The 27821-nt window shown below is 38.4% G+C and overlaps 1 protein-coding gene and 1 pseudogene across 8 annotated transcripts in view; one reads left to right on the top strand and one right to left on the bottom strand.

Moving 5' to 3' along the window:
- The window catches only part of INPP4B (inositol polyphosphate-4-phosphatase type II B), an 831569-nt gene that overhangs the window by 523637 nt on the left and 280111 nt on the right, over positions 1-27821 (top strand). For all 8 annotated transcript variants that reach the window (XM_054486648.2, XM_063664144.1, XM_054486649.2 and 5 more), the window contains one exon: positions 25674-25724. In XM_054486648.2, coding sequence (XP_054342623.1) covers positions 25674-25724 — 51 coding nt within the window. The remainder of the gene's footprint in view (positions 1-25673; positions 25725-27821) is intronic.
- Positions 22899-23210, bottom strand: LOC129035291 (U6 snRNA-associated Sm-like protein LSm3; annotated as a pseudogene).

Here is a 27821-nt window from a genome sequence, read left to right as displayed (position 1 = left end):
ATTTCTAGTGAATAATTTCAGTTAGTAATCGCTCTCCATGCGATGTGCTTTTAGTGGTATTAAATATACCCCAGTTTGGAGAGACTTTCATTTCTGTAATATGAAAACAACACAGCTTTTCCTTTAGAAGACAGTCTTGTAGCTTAGAAATAAAAAAAAATCTTTCTTTGTAGCCCCCTGAGGTATATCTATTCATGTTGCTAATTATAATTTGTTCCTTTTTTCAGTTTAATAATTGCTTTTTAGTTTTGTGTGAGCTACAAATGAGAGGAGATACTTATTATTTTTAATACTACATCAAAGCATGAGAAAATAAGAGATCTATACAATGAGGAACAGATGAATAAACATCAAAACTGCCTTTTCTTCTTAGGGAGAGAGAAAAAAATGGTAAGGGAGAAAAAATTCTGAATGAAGTTCAGAGTCCAGCATTCATTGGGTCACTTGAGACATAATTCACTTTTCTGTACAAAATAATGTCTCCTTTCAGATTTAAAATGTGGTAGTGAAAATGAATGAACAAGAGGGTGCTAAAAATTATTGTGTGAGGGACGTGCTTTCCACCAGACCCCTGAATGCTATTCAGCTGGCAGACAATGATTGGGGTCTACAACCTAATCCTGGTAAAAAGAACCTGTCCTTTTAAAGGGAAGAATAATTGCGTTCTTTATTACTTTTCATATTCCCAGGGCCCAACATAATTTTTATACTCCCTGATTATATTCTCTGAGCTCTATAGAAAAAGAGTACTTGTGCTTCTATGTGCTTTGTATATGAGCCTAGGAAAGCAGCACTTACAATAATCTACCTTAATGCTTTGTTTTGCTTCTCCTTTTGCACACAAGCATGGCTATTAAGTCTGTATCAGTCAGAGTCCCAGTAGCAAACAGATGGCACTTGCAAATTAGGATAATTCCTGGAGGGTTTATTTACAAAGGGACTGTTTGCAAAGTAGAACCACAAAGAATAGTGCAGTAACCTGGTTTAATAATGGTAGAGGTATTATCGCTCCTAGGTCTAAAAGGAAAGGGAGGGAAGAGTTTCCAGAAAACTGAGAGAACTGAGTAGAGAAGGCCAGCTTGGTCAAGAGACACAGGTTCTTGACACAACGAGTCAGAAGCTACCCAGCAGGAAGAGAGCAAAGGGCAGGTATGTTCCGACCTCCTTCTCCCCTCCTGGACCCTCCGTTCTCCTGCCGGGACCTATACTGTGGAAACTCAACTGAAAGTCAGAGGACAAGGAAGCCCTTTGAGGTAGTTAACAGAGCCCATGCTCCAGTGGCAGAAGGCAAGATGGAAAAGGGTAGAGTGTGGGATCCGAAGGAACAAGTAGAAGAGCGCTTGGCTCATTTGGCAACAATTCCAATATGTGAAAATTAGAATCAGGAAATGAAAGTCTTTAATGGCTTGTGATAATCATAAGAGATAAAAATATATAGATAGCATATTTAGTACACATGAGGAGTTTAGGCTTTGAGAACCTTGTTTTATTGAATCTGAAAGGCAGGAAAAACAAAAGCCAACTCATTCATTAGTTGGGCTTATGTCAAGGTAGATGAGCAGATTTCCATATAGCAGCAATATTATTGTTTTTAAAAGTTGCCTGGTGGCTCACACCTGTAATCCCAGCACTTTGGGAGGCTGAAGTGGGCAGATCACGAGGTCAGGAGATCGAGACCATCCTGGCTAACAAGATGAAACCCCGTCTCTACTAAAAATACAAAGAAAAATTAGCTGGGTGTGGTGGCGGGCGCCTGTAGTCCCAGCCACTCGGGAGGCTGAGGCAGGAGAACGGTGTGAACCCAGGAGGCGGAGCTTGCAGTGAGCCTGGATGGCACCACTGAACTCCAGCCTGGGCCACAGAGCTAGACTCCATCTCAAAAAGTAAAATAAAATAAAATAAAGTTGCCCAGGACAGTTGGATAGACTAGTCTCTCATATGGCACTTAATCACATAATTTTTTAAAGTCAATTTGTTAGATATACGTCAGTACTAGGTGTAGGGGTTTTGTGGAAGGGAAAGTTTCAGACACATACCAAGAGTATTAAAAGCATTTGCAAAGCAATACAGGCAATTCTGGGTTGATATAGTTGAAATCAGATATTTAAGTGCTGACAAATCACTTCTAGAGTGCAAAATTGGACATAATGATATTAGGTACATTTTCAAGAAGTAGTCTCTTAAAGGTATACAATTATATACTCCTTTTTCCCCTCACTTTGTCATACTGCTTTCAAATATGAATGTCTAAGAGAGGTGAAAAAGACACCATAAAAAGAGACAAGTTGTAGAGAGAGGAAGAAATTTGCAACACATATAAATTGCAAAGAACTAAGATTCATTATATATATAGTATATATTATATATATTACATAAAATATATAATATATATTATATATTACATAAAATATATAATATATATTATATATATTACATAAAATATATATTATAATATATATATTATAAAATATATAATATATATTATATAATATATAATATATATTATATGTTATAAAATATATATTATATAACATATAATATATATTATATATTATATAATATATGTTATATAATATATATTATATAATATATATTATATATATTATATAAAATATAAAATATATATATAATGAATAAAGGATGCCTACAAATTAAGATGAGATAAATAACTATAGAAAAAAAAAGAACAGAAGATTTGAACCAGCACTTTGCCAAAGAGAAAAATCAAATGGCCAGTAAACATTTGGGAATCGACCTCATTAATAATCAGATAATTATTAATTAAAAATACAGTGAGATATAATTACATATCAATGGTTGGTAAAAACTCAACATCTAACAATTTCAAGTATAGATAAGGATGTAAAATTTTCATATGGTTTGAGGGTAAATAATATAACCATTTTGAAAAACAGTTTTGCATTCCAGCCCAGTTATAGATGTAATCTCTAAAGATGCAGCAATTATTCTCTAGGGTCTGTACCCTAGAAAGTGATTTACACATGGTCTCCAGATACACGTGTGAGAATTTCATAGCAGCAGTTCACTGCAGCTAATAAATGAAAATAACCTAAATAACCATCAAGAGGAATAGGGATAAATTGTAGTACAGTCAGGCAATGAATTACTATCTGACAATGAAAATAAATGTACTTTAGCTATATGCAACAACATGGATAAATCTAAAAGAAATTGAGTTAACAAAGAAAGACAAAGGAATATATATAGTATTTATGTATTTTACGTAAAGTAGAAATGTAGAGAAAAAGAAAACCCACACTGTTGTGTTTAGGGGTGCATTATTTGGTGGTAATACTCTAAGGAAAAGAAAAATTATTACAAAAGGACAATGATTGTCTCTAGTGGAGAATACTGGGGTTGTATTAGGAGAAAGTCTTAGAAATGAGGTTTTCTAGTTTGCCAGTCAAGTTGCATTTTTTTCTACAGGAAATGTTGACACAGGATCCTTTCAGTGCCACTTGGCCAACCAGAAATCTCTGTGGCTGGCCAGTAACGCCTCTGCCTGGGGCCTCGTTCAGCTCTGTGCTCACTGCTGGGCTTTCTCTGCCCACTTGGCCTGGCACAGCCTGTGACTGAGCCCAACATGCTACAATTGGCTTCTGCCTTGGGCACCAGCATCTGGACGAGGAGGGGAATCACAGCCATGCCCAAAACTCAAGAGATTCCAGCAACTGCGAAGCCCCAGGGGGTGTTATTTCTCTCTCTTCTTCCCCCAACCCCTGGTGTGGCAAACGGTGGGGGCATATTACAGCTTGTTCATGTTACAGCTTGTTCATGTTACAGCTCATGTTTGTTCCTGCCTCCCAGGGCAGCGAACAGAAACATGTTCAGTCCCGCTAGCCGTGATTTGTCGGATAGGGGCATGTTACAGCTCTGGCTCGAGGAGTCCTAAGGTCTGGGCCTCCAGAAGTGTCACTGCTCTTTTTGCTCCCTCTGCCTGCAGCACAGTGAACAGAGGTGTGTGGCTCCCAGCGGTATTTTCTCCCCGACTAACCCTCAAGTGGGAGGGGGGGTTATGGTATTACAGCTCCTTTTGTTCCTGCCATGTGGCAGGTTCCAGGCTCTTGTCTCATATCCAAGAGGAATGAGGTACATGGACAACAGAGAGTGAGCAAGGCAGAGAAGAATTTTATTAAGCAACAGAAGAAAAGCTGTCAGCGGGGAGGGGACCCGAGAGTAGGTAGCCCTCTGTGTGAGAGCGGGCCCAAAAGCAGATAGTCCAATGGGTAGCTGAGTCTGGGGTTTTTATGGGATCAGAATGGAGGAATGCATGCTGTTTGGTCCATGGGCGGGCCTGGAAAAAGCACCATTTGATTGTCTAAGAGACACCACAGAAGTTCTCACTAGGTCGTGGACTGTACCAGAACCGCAGCCTGGTTTTCAGGCTTCAGGCTGTCTTTTTGCTTGAAGTTTGGGTTTCACTGGTGATCCTGCCCTTGTCTGGTGAGGAATTTGTCTGTCTCCTGCCACTATCAGTGGTTACACATTGGTGTTACTTTGTGTTTATTCATTAAACTCTACCTATGTGAGTATGCAGGTTTCTTTCTGATAAAAATAAATCAACCATTTTTAAAAGCCAACTGACTAAAAGTTAACTGACTTTCCTCTATGTTCTGCCCTTTGATGATTGACTCTGCCTATCTCCTAAGGGTGTTTAGTGTCACTGTTTTTAAATTTCAGGTTGCATTTTATTATTTGAGAATCTAACTATAAGTAGTTTAACAGGAAATGTGAATATACGTAAATATCCATTAGACTTGCACCAGTATTTCTTCCCCTCTGGTACTTAGGAAGCAAAGACATCCTTAAGGTATACATGGGAGATTTGGGGTTATGAGGACTAAAATAAATGCTGGTATTAATGGCTAAATTCTAAAAGATAAGATAATTGAGGGAGTATGATGAAAAGTAAACCCAAGGTATTTTGGACAAGAAAAATAACGGGACCAGAACTGACGTTAGAGAAGAAAAGCATCCTCCACCCCAAGTAAATATTAGGAATCAGTTGACTAGATTTTTTTTTGTTTTTGTTATTGCAAGTTTTAATCTGAGTCACTATTAATAAAGAAAATGGGAGAAGTGAAGAAGCTCTCATGGAAATGGTGAAATTCCTTTCTTTTTATAACTCCTCCAGCTGCTTTGGGAATTTGTGGATACTCAGACTTTTTTTTTTTTCTTTCATTTTTCCCAGGAAGTAGCAGACAGAGCATTAAGCAGCCTGCTGAGTTATAGGCTTTATTCTTAGGAGGTCTTAGAAGGCCAGAATTATAGCTGGCTTTCAGGGGAGTGTTTGCCCCAGATGTAGATGCTCCCTAATAGATTTATCCTTTCACTATTTAAAGGTAGCTCACCATCAACACATGAAAAGGCAACCTATAGAATTGGAAAAATATTTGCAAACCATGTATCTGATAAGTGGCTAATATATAAAATATATAAAGAACTCAACAACTCAATAGCAAAACAATAAAAAATAAAAAAACTGACAACAAATAATTCAATTCAAGAAAGGGCAAAGGACCCGAACAGACATTTATCCAAAGAAGACATAGAAATGGCCAAAGGTATAGAAAAAATTGCCTAGCTTCACTAACAACAGGGAAATGCACATTAAATCCACAATGAGATATTACCTCACACCTGTTAAATTGGCTATTATCAAAAAGACATGAGATAACAAGTGTTGGCAAGGGTGTGGAGAATAGGGAACCCTTGTGTACTCTTGCTGGGAATATAAATTGGCACAGCCAATATGGAAAACAGTATGGGGGTTCCTCAAAAATTTAAAAATAGAACTACCATATGACCCAGCAATTCCACTTCTGGGTATATATCCAAAGGGAACAAAGTCAGTATCTCAAGGAGATCTCTTCATGCTATGTTCATTGCAGCATTATTCACAATACCCAAAACCCAAGACAGGGAAACAACCCAAGTATCCTCTGATGGATGAATTAATAAGGAAATTGTGAGAGAGCTATATACACATATATACACATACATACAAGTATATGTATTTGTGTGTATCATACAAGTATATGTATGTGTGTATATATATGTGTGTATACATATATATAGTGAAATATTATTCAGGCAAGGAAAAGTAAGAAATTCTATCATTTGCAACAAAATGGATGAATCTTGAGGGCATTATGCTAAGTCAGACAGAGAAAGACACATACTTTATGTTCTCACATGCGGAATCTAAAAAAGTCAAACTCATAGAAACAGAACAGAATTAGAATGGTATTTGCCAGGGGCTGAGGGGAGGAGGAAATGGGAAGATGATGATCAAAGGGTACAGACTTTCAGTTATAAATCAGTTCTGGGAATAAAATGTGCAGCATAGTGAAGATAGCTAACAATACTATATTGTATAATTAAATGTTATTAGGAGAGTAGATCTTGAATGCTCTCATCACACACACAAAAACGTAACTAAGGTGATGGACAGGTTAAATAGCTGGTTCGTGGTAATCATTGCATAGTGTATACATACATCAAAACCTCAAGTTGTACACAGTAACTGTATTTAATTTTTATTGTCAATTATACCTCAATAAAGCTGGAAAAAAAATGAAGTCATTGGACCAACTGAGTTAATGTAGTCAGTCCAATACAAAAAAAGAATAAAAAATAGTTGAATTCAGTACCTGTAATAAAGACAAGATCATGCAGTTAACTTACACTGTTGAATTATGTGATATTTATCTACAAGTCTTTCTTTCCTTGTATATATGAGAACCCTATTTTGCTATAACATCATAACATATAGGTAATATATTGTAACAAAATATACTATTATTTTTCCTTCTTTTTAGTTTCTGCAAAACAGAATATGAGAGATAAAAGCGAGAAAGGAAAGATTTGGTCTTTTAGAAAACATTCCTTCATTTTCAATGAATGCATCAATTGTTTCAGGCTTCTCTGACTTTAATGTACTTAGGGAACACCTAAGGATTTTATGAAATGAGGATTCTAATTCTGAATTCTAATTCAGTGGTCTGGGGCAGGACCTAAGAGTCTGCATTACTAACAAGCTCCCAAATGATTCCAGTGCTGCTGATCCAACAATCTCATTTTAAGGATCAGGAAAAGAGAAAACAAAGCATATGACCCCAACTAATTAAATCAGACAAGACTCACGTGGCCCCTGCTCAGCACCTGTGATCGGAGTGGGTCCTAGATTGGCTCTTCCATGTAATCTGTCTCTGTTTTATATATTTTCATTGCAATTGCATGTCTGTGGTTTTAGAAGGTTTTTTTTTTTTTTTTTTTTTTTTTGAGATGGAGTCTTGCTCTGTCGCCCAGGCTGGAGTGCAGTGGCGTGATCTCGGCTTACTACAAGCTCCGCCTCCTGGGTTCACGCCATTCTCCTGCCTCAGCCTCCCACGTAGCTGGGACTACAGGCACCTGCCAACACGCCCGGCTTTTTTTTTTTTTTTTTTTTAATTTTTAGTAGAGACGGCATTTCGCCTCGTTAGCCAGGTTGGTCTTGATCTCCTGACCTCGTGATCCACCCTTCTTGGCCTCCCAAAGTGCTGGGATTACAGGCGTGCGCCACCACGCACGGCCCCATTTTAGAAGGTTTTAAACAAGAAAGCATTTTCTAGGCACAGATCTGTTATGATCTAATTGTGAGACTTGGGACCAGTCATTTAACCACCAATAGCCTCAGTTTTCTTAACTTTACGTGAAAATGGTTAAATTAAATTACTTCTAGAAGTTTATCTAGCTCAAACACCCCTTTTCCTTTTTTAAGCAACTTTTTTTTTTAACTATATATGCTTTTTTTCCCCCCTTTAATAAGTGTACTCATTTCTCAAGGACATTGAGAACTATTTCTCTCTTGCTTTATAAAAGCCTTTAATGCTTTTCTATCCCATTGCTGTTTTCATGAATATTGATATGCCCATGAAGGCTACTAACTTAATTATTATTACAAAATCTGTACTAAATGTCTAGCTGTAGTTACCTCCACCTTTGGTTTTATTTTAAAGGGAAAATAAAGCCAAGAATAAAGGGTCTCATTATAGTGTCATATATTTTTTCTTTTTAAAAAATAAAATCATCTGAGGTCCCTGAAACATGGTATAATATAAGCGCAGATTGTCATGTTAAATAGCTTGGTTTGGAATAAGCTATGAAATAAAAATTATGCAAGACAGCTGTACTAAAAATTAGCTTTTCTTAAGAAGGCTACATTGTCTGTATGGAAAATACACTTAAGGAAACCTCTATGGGCTTAATTGGAGCACATTTTTAAAATTCCTTAATGGATGATTTTCCAAGTTTAGACTTCAACACAGAAACCCTGGTTATGAGCCTATTTATGGGTCAGGGGATGCACTGACAACCTTAGGTTTTCCCCCTCCACCCCCCACCCCCCCAGGTTTCTGGTACATTCTTGTAAGAGTACTTTTCCAAACATTGCCTCATAATATGATCTGTGGCCTGTAAGGATCACAATTAGAAGCTCCAAAGATAGAGAAAATTTTGAAGCATTCAGCACTAGCTGCCAGGGCACTTAAAACTGACCCTGGAGCACAAATATGTCGTGAGACTGATTCTGGTAAACCAGATTCTTGGCGTGCATCTTTCCCATGGCCAAAGTTTCCATTGGTTTTAAAATAATTCCTTAGCAATTACTGGGAATCTGATCGAATAGATAGTACTTGTCACCTCTCAAACAAACATGTAAATTCTATTAAGCTTAAGCCTAATTAAAATCATTGATTTCAGAGACATGGTTTTATCATATCATCTGGCATGTGAGAGGGGGGATGATTGTATTTTCAAACTATTGATTGTAATATACTTGTATTTCACCAAGATGTTTCTGGACTTGATCCCTATGCCAGTTGCAGCCAGGTTCACAGTATACCAGGATCCCAGTAGATCTGGATCCCAAACACTTCCATGCAGTTGACTTCTCCAAAGTGATGCCACAGTGGTATGCTGGGGCCTGCTCTACTGTCCCTGGAGAGCTGATCCTACGTGTCCCTTTCCAATTCTGTGGTCAGCGATCTCGAGCTAGTAGCTGGAAATGGGCCAGCTGGGAGTATTTACACCACAGAAATTGCTTGCACTATTAATGGTAGCTCCCTCCATCCTTGTCCTTTAAAAGCCAATTGTTATTTATCTGCACACCACTCTTCTTAAAGACAAAATACCCATCCCACGTAGATTAAATCCCTTGAATTTCCTTACCTGTGGTTTTATTTGGTCTGTGCAAATAAAGAGCAACATTATCTGAAAATGTTTTAAAGCTTCTTTGTGACAGCATCAAAGAAAAATTCACTTCAAGAAGTGAAAAAAATGAAAGTACAACTTTCGATAGGACAAATTTATGAAAATACTCCTTGCTTCTCTTGTTCCTGTGAATGGGCATTGCTTAGTGCACTTAGTTTTAAGTAGTTTCCTCTAAAATGCCTGAACCCATTAGCTCCAATTTAGTTCACTTCTTTAAGCCCTGAGGCAGCAAGAATACTGAGTGTAAACCCACTTTACGCACAAAACATACATTATAAATGACAAATACATTCCAACTATTAAGAATTTTAAATGTTAAAATTCAAGGTTGAAATGTAGTTTCCTTGAGACACTAAAGTCCTTAAACATCCCAGATGATGTATTTTCAAATCTTTTGAATGGCTTAAGGGAACAGGAACATTCTGACATTTGTTGAAGAGTTATCATTTAATGGAATTGAATTGCTTCACTGAATATGTGTGTGTGTGCATGCGCATGTATGTGTGTGCGTGTGTGCACATATGCGTGTGTGTATGCATCCCTGGTTCTGACAGGCAGTTTACTTTGTAAAACAGAAAAACTGATAAGAAAGTAAAAGAGCCATCTCACAGGCAGTTACCACTCTTGCTCCAGTGCAGATGAAGAATGTTTCACAACTTTAACTTAAAAAACCCAGAGATGGAGTTTCAAGATATTTTAATCCAGGCCCAATGATATACAAAATTGTGCCCAGATAGAAAGATACTTCTCAAAATTCCTGTTTAATAGGCCTCTTGGTGCTAGAAAGAAAGGGTTTGTTTTAAAATTAAAGGGGCTCTTCTATTTTGTATTCTTCCACACATGCGTCATTATTTGCTATTCATGGGTCTTTGAATCATTGCTTGCTGATATGATTCAAATGCAGATAAGTAACAATGAAGATATTTTCTATATACTACTGCCACAAGTGCCTGCCAGAAGAGCTGAAGCCATCCATAAACAATTTTATTCATAGAGCTTTCATTAGTAATTACAATTCTGTTATTATCATTCAGCTTGTTTATAAATTTTTTCCAGAGAATTGAGTTTCCTCATGTTTTAAGTTAGAATGCTTTTTCTGAATGCTTTTTACTTCATAGGCTTTAATATTTACAGTGTAAAAAAAAGTGTAAATAGTGGAATATTTATTATTTAGCACTAAATTTATTTAAATAATTATTAATCCACAAGTATCCTTGTGACTAGTTGAGCATTATTATCCTCATAGATGAATATAATTATATTTAGAGGAAATTTATATGTTCACTTTAATTCTCTGTCAGTATTAAACTGCTTTCTATAAATATTTGGAAACAACTCAAGGCTACCCAGTGATTATTCCTCTAAAAACCTGCATATCTAGCTTGATCCTGACTCTAGGAAAAAGTAGAGGAATGATGATAAATAAGCTGTAATTTGTAAATGGCTCCTAATTGCTTATCCTTCCACACTTGATCTCCTGCAGTCTGTTCTCCACACATCAGAGTAATATTTTTAATGCATGACAAATATCACATCACTTTTTGGCTTAAAACCCAGCTAGAGTTTCCCATTGTAATTGTAACATAAACCCTATGTTCCCAGAGCCCTGCCTTTCTTCCACCCAACCTTTCACTTCTTTCCCCTTTTTTCTCTTTGGTTTTTCAGCCACTTTGGCCTCAGGGCCTTTGCACTTGACGTTGCATTGGCCTAAAATACTATTCTCCCTTAGTTTCTCTGAGCTGGCTCCTCTGCGTTATGCAGGTCTGAATCAAAGTTACCCGCTCAGGGAAACCCACCTCAGGGACAGCTGTAGGTAAAGCACTCCCACCTCGTTTCACTGTATTTTATAACCCTATTTTAATATTTTACTTTCTTTACACATTTTGATATTGTCCGTATCTTCCTGATGCTAGAATGTAGTTCATAAAGTGATTATTCCTTGTTCATGACCATATCTCTTGTACTTAAAAGGACAGATCAGCACATGCAAAGGCATGGAGGGATGTGAGAGCAAGGAAAGTTCAGGGAGTCTTAGTGGTTCAGGCTGGCTGGATTATTGGGTGTCTGTGGTAATCATCACATCCACCTCTGAAAGAGACTCTGGAAAGAAGCTGTCTGAAAAAGGGTAAGATTAATGTAATACTGAGACCCACCATGGCAGTGTTTCTCAAACTTTTGGTTTTAGGACCCTTTTACATTCTTAAAAATTATCAAGAATCCCAAAGAGCATATGTTTATACAGTTATAGTAATTATGAATATTTTCCACATAAGAAATTAAAACTCCAAAATTTAAAAAATATTTATGAATTCATTTAAAATGGCAAATAATAAACTCATTATATGTTAAATAACACATGCTTTTGAAAATTTTGTTTTGGAAAACCAAAAAAATATATACTGAGACAGTGACAGTTTTACATTTTTGTAAATCTCCTTAATGTCTGATCAACAGGAGAGACCTGCATTGTCATGTCTGCTTCTCTGTATTCAATCTTTTGTGATATCTCATGTCTTTTAGCATATGGAAAACTCCACTGTACACTGGTGAAGGAATTAGAGTGAAAAAGGAAAATACCATTTGAATATTATTGTGAATATAGTTTTGGCCTTACAGATCTGATTGGATCACACTTGAGAATAATGGCTGACCTATGGTTTGAAATGTAGGAAATTGATCTCTCAGCTGCCATCCACAAGGACTTAGGTTTCAGTATGTAGTTTATTGTAGTAAAGAAGCCCTCAACATAATGAAATTTTGTTCTTAATTTTGTCAATCTTTTGAAGCTTGAAATACTTTTTTTTTCTATTGAAACGCTGTACATTTCCTTATTTTCTTCCTCAGAAGAGTTCATGACATTGAATTTAATACCTTTGCTCTTTTAAAACAACACTGAGTTAGTCATGCAGTGGGCCACAGACACGGCAAAACAGTGTTTCTTAGAGAAAAGCATGGTTCTAGTGCCTGTTTAGAATGCCACTATCACAATTCCCTCTGTTTCAGGAAAACTGGGATCTTTGCTTTAACTTCCCTCTGCAGTCTTTGTGTAGTAGACTTTTGCTGTGACTTCAGCCCTGAGTTTAGGCAACATAGGAGAGGGTTAAAAGCATTGGTTTTGGAATACAGCAGATTCAAGTTGAAATATTCCCTCCTCCACTTATTAGCCACATAACGTGGGAAGACAGTTAACTTCTCTTTGAGTATTATTATTTATTTTACAGGTTGAAAGTTAAAGGTTGAGCCCCAGTTTTCTCACAGGGTTGTTTTGAGAATTAGGTAGAGCAGTGAAAGAGAATGTTGAGTGATTAGAATGGTCCAGTTAAAGGAGTGTAAACAAGTAGGGCCCTGGAATCAGCAGTTTTTAAAACTTCTTCAGGTGATTCTAAAGTGCAGCCCATGTTAAGAACCATTGATTAAACTATTAGATGCTTTGGTAGAATTCTATAGAGAAAGAAACTATTGTGACAGTAGAATAGATCTACTGCAGTTATCCCAGTTTTGCCTGGACACAAACAGGACTCTTCGTTGGAGAGCTACCTTGAAAGCCCCTCCACTCCATGCCCATATACTTTTTTTTTTTCCAATTCATGTAAATACATACTTTGTAGGCTGATTATGTAAACCAATTAATTTGTATGAGGGGTTTGGTGATCTTCTTTTGACCACAGTTATCAAAGTCCAGGTTGTCAATGATCTGGAATACATAAGCTGTATCACGATAGTTTTGTTTTAAAGCTACTTAGAAATTATTTAGACTTATATTGTTGGGACTAATGACTTTCAGTGAGCAACAGATTAATAGACATGTGCTTTTGTTCATATTACTGTTTTCTGTCTAATGGCTCGTTCATTAACTCATGACTATAATCTTAATTGGGGGCTGTTAATACCTAACGATGGTGTTTTTGAGTCTGGTAGTGTGACAAATTGTGTCTGTTTCTATTCCCTGAGGCTAATAGATATTTGCTTTTTAAAACTCTAATTAAGCAGCCCTAGGGAAGACAAAGTCACCGTCAGTCTGGCTCTGAAGAGGCACACAGCCATGGAAGAGGCACAGATTTTGGAAGGAGACTGTTTAATGTCTAATCTGCAACTTGCTAATGAAGTGGCCCTGGGCAAATTATCCCAGTTTCCTGAAACCCAGTTTTCTCATCTGTAAAATGGGCAAAGCAACAATAATACAATACAGAACTATAATGAAATAATACAAGTAAAAAAAAGACATGCCCTGAAATAATTAACCCAAAGGTTAAACATAGTTATTATTTCCTTGCTTCCATTTTTCTTATATATCAACTATAAGTTTTACAGTATTTCTAGGGCAGAAAGTTTCTAGGGTAGCCTGTCACCATCCAGGTCTAATGCTGAGGATAATGGATGGGCCATAATGATTCTCCACTTTTTATAATGATGGTACAATTATTTTTGCTTATTGAAGTGGTAGACAAAGAGAGGAAATGGATGGAGGCAGTGGTGGAAGTTTGACCTGATAACAACTGTTAGTAGAGTACATGAGCTTTGAATTGAGCTCTACATGTGTTTCATATGTTAATAATATCCTCATGTGAGGCTTTGAGAGTCAGCAGGAATGGAGTTCTCAGCTTTATAAAGAACAGTTGTTTAGCAAGTTATCAGCTATTATCTTTAGTGCCTATAAAACACATTTTTAGATTGTGGCTTTCCAGTGCGAAGAGCTCCTTTATTTCTATTTGTAAAATATGTAAACATCCCTTACCAGTTAAAGGAAAACTATTGTCTGTCCTACTTTGTACAGCTTTTTAGAGGTTTCTCCTTCTTGCTTTAGTTAAGTCCACAGGACCGGACTTGGCTCGTAACACATAGTGCAAGAAAACCGATGGGGTCTGCACAATGCTAGTGTCCCAGCCTACTGTTCACTTCAGGAAGAACCAGAAGTAAGTAGTATGGAGGACAGAATCTCTTATTCTTAGAAAAGCTGTAAGGAGACCTCTTTGACTTCCATGAAAACAAAACCTCTTATCTAGCATCTCTTATTTTCAGCAGAACCTGTATCTTTCAGTGATTCTCTGATAAAGGAAGGTGATGTCTACAGATATTGTTGCCATTCAGTATTCTTTCACCTGCTTGTAATAGATCTCTGTAATAGTCGGAAAGGGAAGTGGAATAAAATGTGGGTAATGGCAGGGATACTCAGAGTTATATGACTCTGGAGCCACATTTGCAGTCACTATTAACCTAAAGAACTACATGAGTCCTGTATGACTGGTAGAATTTAGTATAATGGTGCATTCATATAGAGAAATTAGAAGTTTTAAGGAGCCACCAATTAAACATAAAGAGACCCATGTGACGAGGAGCTGTGGTGTGAACATCACTGCTTTAGAGAAATGGAAAACATCTAAGGTTAGAGCATCCAAACTAAAAGAGTGCTTTTATTTGTCTTTTTTTTTCACCTTTAAAAGCTGACATTTCTTTTTTTTTTTATTGTACTTTAAGTTTTAGGGTACATGTGCACAATGTGCAGGTTAGTTACTAGTATTTCTTTTTGGCGTGGAAGCCTATGGAATGGACTTGTATACATAACTTGGTAGAGTGTGCTTTGACATTTGAAAGATGATCACATTTAGTGAGTAAAACCCAAGGTAGCATATCCCTCTCAACAATTATTGTTTATCCAAGTTGGTTAATTGGGATTGTGTTTAGGCTTCAGGGTAAGCTCTAGTCTTACCAAACGAACCACCTGTCATTATGTATTTGTAACCAGTTTGTCAAAGACATAACTCAACAGACAGACCAATATTTAAATGGCATTTTTTTCCTCTCCAGTTACATATAACCATACTTTGTTGAATATCATTTTTCATCCCTTGACCGCATGTTTGGAAGATTTCTTAGCTTACCAATAACTTTTCTGGATATTAAGGAGTTCGGTTTGGGTAGGATGTGGTAGGTGGGACAAGCACTGCTCCTTCTGGCAATACCTAGAAAAGAAGCTAGGCTAATTGCAAAAATCACATGTTTGAAAGCACCATTAAGCTATCAGAGCAAAAATAACTAGAGAGACCAAATTTCCAAAGCAAGGAGAACCTTTCAACACTGAGCTATCAGGAGCCATGATTTTTGTCTAGGGGTATTTGCTGACTCTGAGAGTGGGCTGAGGAGTAGGCCTTTGCCTAGACAGAGAGCTGCTGCTTGGAGAAAGAGAAATCAGCAAAGCTTTCAACAGTTGTGTTGGATGAAGTCAGAAATGGAGACTTCAGGGGCCTCAAGTAAGTGGCCATTCTTTTCTCAGAAGAGACTTGGTGAATTCTGACACTTTGCAGAAGGCTAAAGAACCAGGTCAAAGGCTTCCAAAAAGCAGAGTGGAAGTCCCTATAGTTTCACAGTGCTTGGGAAACGAGAGAGAGAAACTGACAATGGGCAAGAGATGCCGTAGGGAGAGTGCTGAGTTGACACTGAGAAACTAAAAAGTCGTTTTTCACCTGGAGGTATTCACAGAGTCTCCCTGTGTCTAGAAGTCTGAATATCAAGGTTTTGCCAAACAGAAGGTAGCAACTGGCAGGCATGACACTCAGCAGAGATTTGGGTTTTCATGTATAGTTGGAATGACAGTTTTGGAGTCCAAAGGAGATTCAAACTCATGGCTGGTCTCCCTCTAAAGACTTTTGTCAGATTCTGAGGCTGTGTCAGGTATAATGTTAAAGAAGTATAGTGGAATGTCTTAACAATATCCACTTTTTCAGGGCTGAGAAGCAAAGGCCAGTCAGGCTGTTGGTTGAAAACACAGAGGGCCATACCAGATAACACAGGTAGACTTAGAATCTTAGTTGGCTAGGGCTACGCATAAGAAATACCATAGATTGGGTAGCTTAAGCAACAAAAATTTATTTTCTCACAGGTCTGGAGTCTGCAAATCCAAGATCAAGGTGCTGGCAAGGTTGGCTTCTCCAAAGCCTCTCTCCTTAGCTTGTAGACAGCGGCCCTCTTGCTGCCTCTTTGCATGGTCTTTCCTCTGGGCATGGGCTTTTCTGGTATCTCCTCTTTCTTACAAAAACACCAGTTACATTGGATTAGCACCCTATCCTATGGGTCTCATTTTAAATTAATCACTTCTGTAAAGGCCCTATCTCAAATAATTATGTTCTGAGCTACTTGGGAGTAAGGGCTCCAATGTATGAATATTGGAGAAACACAGTTCAGCCAATGACGCTGAATTATACCAACCATTCCAGCCCAGCTCTGTCCCAGATCAATCTCTGACTTGATTGAAGAGTGAGTCCCTACCCCTCTCACCTTACCTGCCATTTGCCTCACATAAAAAGGGGGCACCTGTCTGCTGGAAGGTATCATCTGGAGCTTTTACAGTGGCTTGACATTAAAAAAAAAAAAAAAAAAGATCGGCCAGGCGCAGTGGCTCACGCCTGTAATCCCAGCACTTTGGGAGGCCGAGGCGGGTGGATCACAAGGTCAGGAGATCGAGACCATCCTGGCTAACATGGTGAAACCCCATCTCTACGAAAAATACAAAAAATTAGCCGGGCATGGTGGCGGGCACCTGTAGTCCCAGCTACTGGGGAGGCTGAGGCAGGAGAATGGCGTGAACCCGGGAGGCGGAGCTTACAGTGAGCCAAGATCAGGCCACTGCACTCCAGCCTCGGCAACAGAGCGAGACTCCGTCTCAAAAAAAAAAAGTCTTCATAACCGTAATAATGAACCTCATTTCTATTTCAGGCACGTTTAGGTGCAATGAAGACCTGTTCTCATTATGACCCATTTCACTCATGAGCATTCTTCCAAACCAGAGCTTCTCAAACACTAATGTACACATAAATGAATTGGGAATCTTACTGAAATGAACACTATGATGCATGTGTCTGTGGTAAGCCTGAGATACTGCATTTCTAACAGACTTCTAGAGAAGGGTCTGGAGACCATCCTCCTGACCAGCTGTTGACCAGCAGGTGATGAGCATGCACACTAAAATTTAAGGAACCTTTTCTAAAAATGTCTAAGGGCCTTCTAGCTCTGATAATCTGTTAACTTTTTTTGTGTGTCCTTTTCAAAGGGAACCATATTTGATGGCTTGAACATGGCGCAATATGTTTTAAGACTCCTCATAGGACTTAGAGCTAGTTTGTGAGGCTCATTCTTACCAAAAAGTAATCTCATTTATTTTATAGCAATAGTTCTTTACTTTAACTTTGGCTGCACATTAGAATCAAGTGGAGTATTTGCCTTAAAAATACTGATGCTTGGGCCCTTCCCTTGGACGTTCTGATATAATTATTCTGGGGTGTGACCTGTGAATTGGCATTTAAAACAAACACAAAACCAAAAACATGTTACAGGCGATTCTACTGTGTTGTCAAGATTAATAACAACTGTTTTAGGGTAGCACATTTTAAAAAATATTTTTACTAATATAGTAGTGGGCTTGCTTTGGCCCACTCACCTTAGTTACAAAGCATGTTTCTGGTAAAAATCAGCATATGGTAACAATAGCCCACTTTCAAAAGAATTAATATTTACCCATTGTTAATATTTGAAGAAGTATTTCTCAGAATTTTTTCAATCCGTTGAAGCTGGGTAGTTGTCACTTCTTATAGACTAGAAATGTGATTCCATTTTGCCAGAGTCCTCTCCAATTCCTATTGTCTCAAACACCCAGCCCACTCCTTTCATTAATTTTACCTACCTGGAGCCTGTGGGCATGTGAGTTTGTAACACTACCTTTACGATACTGATTTGTGAGATAGTAAGCTAGAAATTCCAAATGTTGAAGAAGAAATGTTAAATGTACTTCCCAGGAATATTTCAGATATAATTTTCATATTGCCTAGTTTTTTTTTAATTAACTGAGAGATTCCTTCCATCTCTAAGATTCTGTGGCCTAAATCATTTAGGTTTGTACATGCATCATTTTCTCCATGCAAGATTAAAATTAAACAACTAGAAAACTGTTATCTAAGACTGGCTGATAGATTTTAGAAAACTGAAGATTCTTAGCAATTATTATTAGATGTTTGACTCTTACCATGCCATTGTTATTGCGTATCAATGAAATATACCTTGTCTTCTTAAGCTCTTACTCTCTGAGATTGCCAGTGCTTATAATAGTGGCTGAATCATAATATGTGCTTGACACATGTTTGCTGGCCTTAAAATAGTAAATGAAGATTTAATGTTGGCTATTTTGCTTTATTTTCTCATAACCATATACTAAATAAATCCAAAATTTCATTAGAACAAATCTGGAGGCATTACATTACCCAACTTCAAACTATACTATAAGGCTATGGCCACCAAAACAGCATGGTACTGGTATAAAAATAGGCACATAGACCAATGGAACAGAATAGAGAACCCAGAAATAAAGTCAAATACTTACAGCCAACTGATCTTCAACAAAGCAAGCAAAAGTAGGGAAACATAAAGTAGGGAAAGGACACTGTATTCAACAAATGGTGCTGGGACAATTGGCAAGTCACATGTAAAAGAATGAAACTGAATCCTTATCTCTGACCTCATACACAAATCGACTCAAGATGGATCAAAGACTTAAATCTAAGACCTGAAATCATAAAAATTCTAGAAGATAACATTAGAAAAACCCTTCTAGACGTTGACTCAGGCAAAGAATTCATGACCAAGAACCCAAAAGCAAATGCAGCAAAAACAAAGATAATTAGATGGGATTTAATTAAACTAGAAAGCTTCTTCACAGCAAAAGAAATAATCAGTAGAGCAAATAGACAACTCACAGGGTGGGAGGAAATCTTTGCAAACTATGCATCTGACAAAGGGATAATATTTAGAATTTACAAGGAACTCAAGTCAGCAAGAAAAAAATCAAATAATTCTATCAAAAAGTGGGCTAAGGACATAAACAAACAATTCTCAAAAGAAATATAAATGGCCAATAAGCCTATGAAAAAATGCTCAACATCACTGATTATCAGGAAAATGCAAATCAAAACTACAATGTGATATCACCTTACTCCTTCAGGAATGGCCACAATTAGAAAATCAAAAAAATAATAGATGTTGGTGTGGATGTGGTGAAAAGAGAACACTTTTACACTGCTGGTGGGAATGTAAACTAGTACAACCACTATGGAAAACAATGCAGAGATTCCTTAACAAACTGAAAGTAGATCTACCATTTGATCCAGCAATCCCACTACTGGGTATCTACCCAGAGGAAAAGGAGTCATATGAAAAAGACACTTGCACATGCATGTTTATAGCAGCACAATTCATAATTGCAAAAATATAGAACCAGCCCAAATGCCGATCAATCAATGAGTAGATAAAGAAAATGTGGTCAGCCATAAAAAGAAATCAAATAATGGCATTCACAGCAACATGGATGAAGGTGCAGACCATTATTCTAAGTGAAGTAACTCAGGAATGGAAAACCAAACATAGTATTTCTCACTTATAAATGGGAGCTAAGCTATGAGGACACAAAGGCATAAGAAAGATAAGTAGATTTTGGGGACTTGGGGAAGGGTGGGAGTGGGGTGAGGGATTAAAGGCTACACATTGGACACACTGTACACTGCTCAGGTGATGGATGCACCAAAATCTCAGAAATCACCACCAAAGAAATTATCCATGTAACCAAACACCACACGTTCTTCCAAAACCTATTAAAATTAAAAAGAATGGAGGGTCTAAATTATTCTGACTGTCAAAACAAATGTAAACATCCAAATTTTAGTGTGTTAGCACAATGGAAGTTTATTTCTTGATTATTGTGGTAGGTGGAATTCTAAGATCGTTCCCAAAATTACCACTCCATGGTGTAGCATCCCTGCATAATCCTCAATACTGTGATATGGTAGCATTTACTCTTATGATTAGGTCATATTATATAGCCTAGTTGAAAGAGAGATCATCTGAGGAGAGCCTGACCTAATCAGGCAATCCTTTAAAAGAGAGTGAGTTCTTCCTAAAAACAGAAGTTAGAGAAGATTTGATGCCAAGGAGATTCTCTGTTGCTGAATTTAATGGAGGAGGGAGCATGGCAAGGGCTGCTGGTGTGTGGCCCCAGGAGTTTAGAGCATCCTCCTGTGAATAGCCATCAAGAAAATGAGGACCACAGTTAAAGAGTTGCAAGAAACTAAATTCTGAGAACAGCCTGAGGGAGCTTTGAAGCACATCTTTCTCCAGTGAAGCCTCTAAATGAGGACACAGCCAGCTGACACCTTGATTTCAGCCTCGTGAGATTTGAGTGGAGAATCCAGCCATATCATGCCTGGACTTCTAACCTACAGAGCCGTGAACAAATAAATGGATGTTGTTTTAAGCAGCTAAGTTTGTGGTAATTTGTTACACACCAGTAGAAAACTAACACAATTATTTAACAGTCTACTACAGTAGTGGTGGTTGGCAGATGGCTTTCTTTCATGTGGTAATTTTGGGACTCAGGTGCAGCTCAGCCACCACGTAAAGACTGGACTCCTCTATGTATGGCCATTGGAAGAAGAATGAGACAGTGGAGAGAGTGTACTATATTCACTTTTGCAAAATCCAGCAAACATCATTTGCATGTACATTTCATTGGTGAGAACTAGCTACATGGCTCCACCTGGGATCAAGGGTTCCTAGGATATGGAATCCTGGTTGAGCAGCTTCCTTCCAGAAAATTCATACTGTGAAGTGGGGCAAAACGTTTCTGTTGTAGTCAAATTTTAATGTTTGATTATTAAGACACTTATGTGTCTCCTTCCAAGTAGAACAAGTAAATGTGATGATATATTCTAATTTGAGATACATAGAGAATTAAAGTAACACTTTTTTTTTCTTTTAAAGAAATGAGACACATTCATTATCAGAGACATTTTCAGGTGTGACAGTTTTCTAGGAAGAGCATCTGGGCTCTATCCCTGCCGAGAGGTGTTCCTCCACTATAACCAATGTCTTTCCCTCTGCCTGCCAGCTGAGACTGTCCGGAGGGAGGATGCTTCTCCCTCACCTACCAATGAGCAGATGCACTTGCATGAGGTCCAGGTGCTGCCAGCCTAGTGTGCAGACTCAGGACAGCATGGCCTTTTCCTTCTCTGGGTCTGGATCTCCAACAGACTCCTAGCATTTCAGGCAGCCCCATTGCCTGATTTTCAGCTACTCACCTACAAAAAGTGGAGCAGTCCTCACTCTCCTCCCACCCTCAGGACAGCAATGCCCATGCTCATTGTAACAAGGTTGACTAGTCTGAGGAGTATGTCTTGCATAAATATGAGCATTAAAGTCCTATGTTCAGCTGCTGTATTGGTAGCTGAAGCAGCCTCTTGTTGGGAACAGTAAAGATTTGTGAATCTTTATATGGAATCTATAGGAATTCCATGAAAGAGTGAGAATAACCCACTGTATGCTACCTGGTTTTGTTTTTAAGATAAATTTAGTTAGCTTAATTTTGAACTTCTGAGGTTGATAGAGAAGGAAATTTGTTTTAGATGAACCTTAAAAAATATTCAAGATGGAATAGGAAACATGATTTTCTACATGATCACTACCATTAATTGGTCTGCCTTGCTTTATTTGACATCATAAAAGTCTAGACAAAAGGAAGCTGTAAGAATGTTTTAAATTTGTAGTCAGGAAGACATTCTTATGTTCCAGGAAAGGACAGGGAGGGGAATGGTGAAGAAAAATAGAGAGAAGAACTGCTGATAAGACCAAAAAAGGGAAAATGAATTCCTAAGGAAGGCTTGAAATTCTCAGGAGGCATGACATTGTCAGTGAACCAGAATATTCCAAATGCTACAGTGACAGCCTTTGCTTCATCCCTTCCTCACTGAGAGGTCTCATCTAAATCTGTTTAGGCCTTAGTATTTTTTAGTGACATATTCCTCCTTCTCTCTCTTCCTCCCTGTCTCATGGTCCTCCTCCCTTCCCTCCCTTCCTTCCTCTGCCTTCCACTCCTTCTTTCTTTACTCCCCTCTTTCCTCTTCATTTTCTCTCCTCCACCCATTTCTTTCTCACACACTTTGTCCTTCTCTTTCTGGGTCAGGTACTGTTTGCAGTGCTGAAAAGGATAGAATACAACAACCTTTAGGGTCTATTAACCCCATGTTAAATAACTGACACAAAGGCTGAAAGGCAACTGGCATGAAGAGGTTCAATAATTTTCCCAAGGTGACTTGGGAAGATTTGGGATGTGTCAAGGGTTCTGATCATGCCACTCCACTATTCAATGCCTTCCCTGATATCCTATTTCCTGGAATATTTCAGTGGAATAAAACTCCACTTCTGTAACATGGGAGACAGCCCTCTACGGTAAATGGCGCCAATTCCCCAAACGTATGTAACTCCTGCCATTTTCTGCAGGGCCCCAATAGCATCAAAAGAATACTTACTATTTCCTGAACACAACTGAGCTCTGGTTTATGTTTGTTTGTTCATTTTTGTTTTGGTTTTTGCATCTTGGTGATTATATTTATTGGAAGAGTTGGAGGAAAAGTGCCATTTAGCTTAAGAAGTCATGAGTTATCTGCAAATCAATTCATTTCCAGAGTGGAAAAATCCTCAGAATTATTTCTTAATATCAAAATGTATGCAGGTTTCTCTTTCAAATGCTTTGTACATTTAAAGAGGCAATTGTACAAAGTCTCCTATTTTCCATACAGGACAAATCCTTTGTGTCAGCCAACTTTCAGTGGAGGGACAACCAGGACAACGCCATCTCCCTGGATAATGAGCATTGGAATACTCAGTTTCATTGATTTACATATCCCTTCGTATGTTTATTCATCAATTTCTATGGAAGCCACAGTTTCTTCTACATCTCCCAACATCATATTTAAATGTTGATCATAAGCATGTAATCTGCCCTGAAGCCATCAGTCATTTCCCATTTTCATGTAAATTTGCTCATCTAGGCTGAGCCTGATAAGATCCAGGGGCTCCTCTGTGGTTTTGGTAGTTTGTTGCTGGCCCACATAATCTGCCACATTTCAAATCCTGCACCCTTCCCCCTGAACTCTTACAACTCTATGACAGATGCTTGTTACATAAAACTCTGCTTGTTTTATCATATCCTTCCTTGCCTAAAACTCCTACTTGTCCTTCAAAACCCAGACCACCTCTTTTGTGAAGCCTTTCCTGAAACTCACAGGATAAAATATTCTTCATTCTAAATGCCCACAGGAAAATGCCCATATTTCTATTATAGCACTTATTGCATTGTGCTAAATTATTCACACATGTGTCTCACTCACTAGCCTCTGAAGTCTCAACAAGAAACACTGGGGCATTATTCACTGGCAAATCCAGTGCTTGCTACCTAGCTTGTGTTTACTGCAATGGAGGGTATATTTTACATAAGAAAAGCATCACTGTTATAACCTATGTACCATAACATCAGTAATGGGATAAAGAATATTAATTGTCAAAAATTTTCTACCTTTGTCCAATGTTAAAACATATACTTTTATATTAATATTTATGACCCAAATCAAATACTTTATACAACTCTATGTATATTGACCCTCTTACCAATTTCTGACGTTTTCTTTTCACTTTATTTGTAAATTTAAGTGTATATCTTTGGAAAATGTTATTTGGCTGTCAATCTTTAAAAAAATTAATGTATATAATAGTACACATATGTGCATTATATGGTGCATGTTGTGAGTATTCATTATATGTATAGCACTTTATACTAATACGTATATATGTAGTATAATAAACTATACATATACATACAGAGTTAGAGGGAGAAACCATATTTATACATACTATATATAATCCATGCACAGACAATACATTGTCCACCACCACTATTTGTATATAGTTTCCTTGTCCTTTGAGGCCAGCTGATGGCTTTCAGATAATGAGACTGAATGGTAATCTGGGCCAAAAAATGTTAATGCAGCTACCAAACTGCTAATGCTCTTAGCCAGCAAGTGCTGTGTCATGCGGTCCTGAGTTGAAGAGTTGAGTGTGTTCTACAAATTGTGTTTACTCCATTGGGATCTCTCATGTCATTTATTTTGTGCTTGGATGAACAATTTTGAGTTATAATGACTGACAAATTGTACAAGTGATAGTGCTGGATCTGTCATAAAGAAACAAAAAGTATTAAGCTAGAAGTTCAAATGCACATTTTATTGTAGCTTGCTGCTTTTTTCAAGGACTTGGCAACTGTGTTCAAGATTAGCATGCCATGAGGAGCTAATTCAAGTCTTTTAATATTATTAGTGGTATTAGAAGCATCCCTTCAATCTGGGAGGATTGACCTGGTATGGTCAGGTATGTAAAAGACTTATGGGATTTGAAGAGAAGTATGCATAAAGGGATTTTGTTAAAATGATCCCTTAAAATGTTGATCCTTTAAGTGTTTTAGGCTGTTGCCCTGATTCTTCCCCGCCAATCCCCTTTCTCTCCAAGTAGACAGGATGTGCTTGTATATTGCTTTATATTCATTTAACTTGTTTAACTCATCTTTATTTAAAATTAAGACATACTAGATATGTTTCTTGTTTTTTCTTACGTTCCCTATCTTTTTCTGAAGCAAGAAAGGTAATCACGATTTTTTTTTTATTTGAAATGTGTTTTCTTAAGAGAACCATAGAGTCAGCAGCTGTACATTGGAAGCAGAATATCTGGGGGCATGGAGGAGCACTAAGAGTTTGAAAGGGTCCCCAGGTGATTCTAATGTACAGCCAGAATTGAAAATCACCACTCAGTTGAAGATACATGTCTCTTGATTATATAAGGAGTTAGTGTTTCAGCTAGAACACCTTTTTGGAAAGCTTGCCCAGATAACCGGTTCTTTTACATTACTCCCCCTCCCACAATTGAGAATTACTTTTCCAGTAAATTCAGATGATGGTATCTGTTAATTTGGCCCAGAATTCTCAAGTGGGAAAGATAGCCTATAAGAAGCATGAGTGTGGGCGCTCATCCAGAGAATATTTTTTTAATTAAAAAAATTGACACATAATTGTACATACTTATGAGGTACATAATGACATTGCAATACACGTAATGTATTGTGATCAGATCATGGTAATTAGCATATCCGTAATTTCAAACATTTATCATTTCTTTGTGTTGGGAACACTCATTGCGCATGCATGGAATTGCTTTCTCTATACCAGCTCTTCCCTTTCCCTGAATGTTGAATGAAGATTGCCTTTTTAGGAGATTAAAGAGATCTGCCTAAATCCCGGATATATCTGTATTAGATAAAGAGATGGAGTGAGGTTCCAGGCAGCTCTGTCCAGGAAGTTCAGGAACTGTAACAGCACAGCTTCACTGCACTGCCGCAGGTGTTACACACAGGTGAATTCATTAATGATTAACCACAGAGTCTGAATTGACGCGAGATGAAGGAAATTGAAACCCAGCACCTGTGCGAGGCTTCTGCACTAGTTTCTACTCCAAAGTCTTACAGAAAATGTTTTTCTCCACAGGTTCGAACCAGTGTCCTACCAGAACATAAGGATTCCCCGCCAGAAATTGGGGTAAGTGTTTCTTATGTTTCAAGAAGGCACACACATCGCTTCTAAATTAATCATTTGGATTTTCTCTGGCCTTCTGCTTGGTAACTGACAAATAAAATTGAATTACATTAACAGGGTATGGCTCTTCGAGGAGGCACTATCACATATTTGCTGAATTGCATGGAATTCATTTTTTTGTTGTTTCCTGAAAATCATCCTCAAGTGAATGCATATTTAGTTCAGCTGGCTAGAGATGAGCCTAGACTTGGCCCTGCAGGTAGTTGAACTGTGATTCAGAGCCAAGATTCCTGGACCAACAGGAGGTGAGGGAAATTACAGATGTGATCTCTACCGCTTCAGGAAGGAGGAAGAGAACCAGCCATAGGATTGTGGTATTTTCTGTTTCCTGCCACTTAAACACTGTAATGAAGGTCAAAAGAGAGGCAGCCACCACTGTTCAGTCCAATGTTGCAAAATCCTGCTGAGGTTTTCTTGCTGCACTGAACTGTTGCCTCTCTAGAATTCAGAATTTGGAAGAACAAGAAGGTACTGGGTGCTTTCTGCTTAGACAAGGCTAGAGTAGGCGGTGGCAGCTCCTAAAAGATACAGCCCCACAGGCTGAATCCCTGCGATCTGTGTGTTCAGAGAGGAGGAAAAAGACCAGAAGTAAATTAGGTCTAAGAAGCCCTGGGGCTAAGCCAACTGGAAGAGCTGTTTGAAATACCCTGAAATCCTACAGGCACTTGACAACCTTCTTCCAGTCAGTGTGTAGGGCACTGTACTAGGTACCATTCATTTTCTCATTGAACACAGTCACTTTCTCAAACCTGCCAAGGAAGGACTCCAAAAATAGGCACCAAAGTTTGACTCGACTGAGCAGAATGTCAGTTATCTCTGCAGCTGTTAGTGAAGAAGCAGAGGGAAAAGGGCGATGTCTTGCTTTCTCATGCCTAACACAAGCCTCTCATCTCTTCCTCAGAACTAGTTGAGTAACTGCTTTGACTTGAGAGAGTCCTTGCAGTTTTTCTGCCTGTCCCTTCAACCTCTTGTGCCATTCACTTCCACCGCCAATCTCTGTGCTGACTACACAAACCTTCATTTAGTTCTTCCAGTGCGTCCAGAAAGTTCACCCCAGCCTCAGGCTTCCACAGACACAGGCAGATGGCCCTCTGTCAGCCTGAGCTGCTGCACCTTGTGGGGAGAGGGCTCCTTTCCACAGCTCAGGGCCCCGCTCACATGTTTCCACTGCTACCACCCTGGGGCCCTGCTTCCAACTGGACCCTCCATCCTAAATGCATGCTCTCATCACACTGCTTTTATGGCACTGCTTCATAAAATGTGAGACTTTTTAAACTATTAATATGGGTAATACGTTATCCTATCAAGGTGTTCCGTTTATTTATCAAGGTTCAAGGAAGCTTAGCTGGTTTAATTTTTTTCTCCTGTGTTCACTACCTGCCCTGACCCCACTCCACCACTGCTCTTGTGTTGAATCCCCCTTGCTTGAAGCTTTAATGATATTTTGGCCCAATCGTGTAGATTTCTTCAATTTTTTTCTCTCACTCATGTTCTTGGGAATCCATCTTAATTATTTTAAACCTTGAGTCTCTTTTCTGATTTTATTTTCTTCTACCTCCTCCCACTGTTTCCCTGTACAGGCTAGACTTTCTGTGACTGTAGCAACGTGCAGTGGGGAGGAAGACTAATGTGAGTCCCACACATGTCCTGCCCTTTCTTCTTTTGATTCCTCAGTTGTGGCAGCAAAGAGGAAGGAGTAGGGAGACAGAGGTTCATTCTGGGCTTGCCCCTGGTGAGGGTGAGGTTTTCTTACTGCTAGACTTGATGCTTCTCAGGCAATGGCTGCCTGTTAGAGTCCTCTATGTGGCAGATACTGATTTGCTGGCTCTCTGATGGGCACAGGTATAGATATTTCTGAGGACCTTGTCAGGTTCTCCCCATAGCATAATTGCCTACCATGGGGGACCTGGCTCTGGGCCCACTTCCTCCACTGCCCACCCCCATTCCACAACCTCTTGTTGTGAGATTTACCACTCAAGCACATGGCTCCAGGTCAGCCACTTTCTGTGCTGTCCAAATACATAAAACTCACAGGTACTT

This window comes from Pongo pygmaeus, chromosome 3 (genome assembly GCF_028885625.2).
Source record: "Pongo pygmaeus isolate AG05252 chromosome 3, NHGRI_mPonPyg2-v2.0_pri, whole genome shotgun sequence".
NCBI classification, from domain to species: Eukaryota; Metazoa; Chordata; class Mammalia; order Primates; family Hominidae; genus Pongo; species Pongo pygmaeus.
Note: the sequence above shows the minus strand (reverse complement) of the source record. Positions and strands in the feature narration are given on the sequence as shown.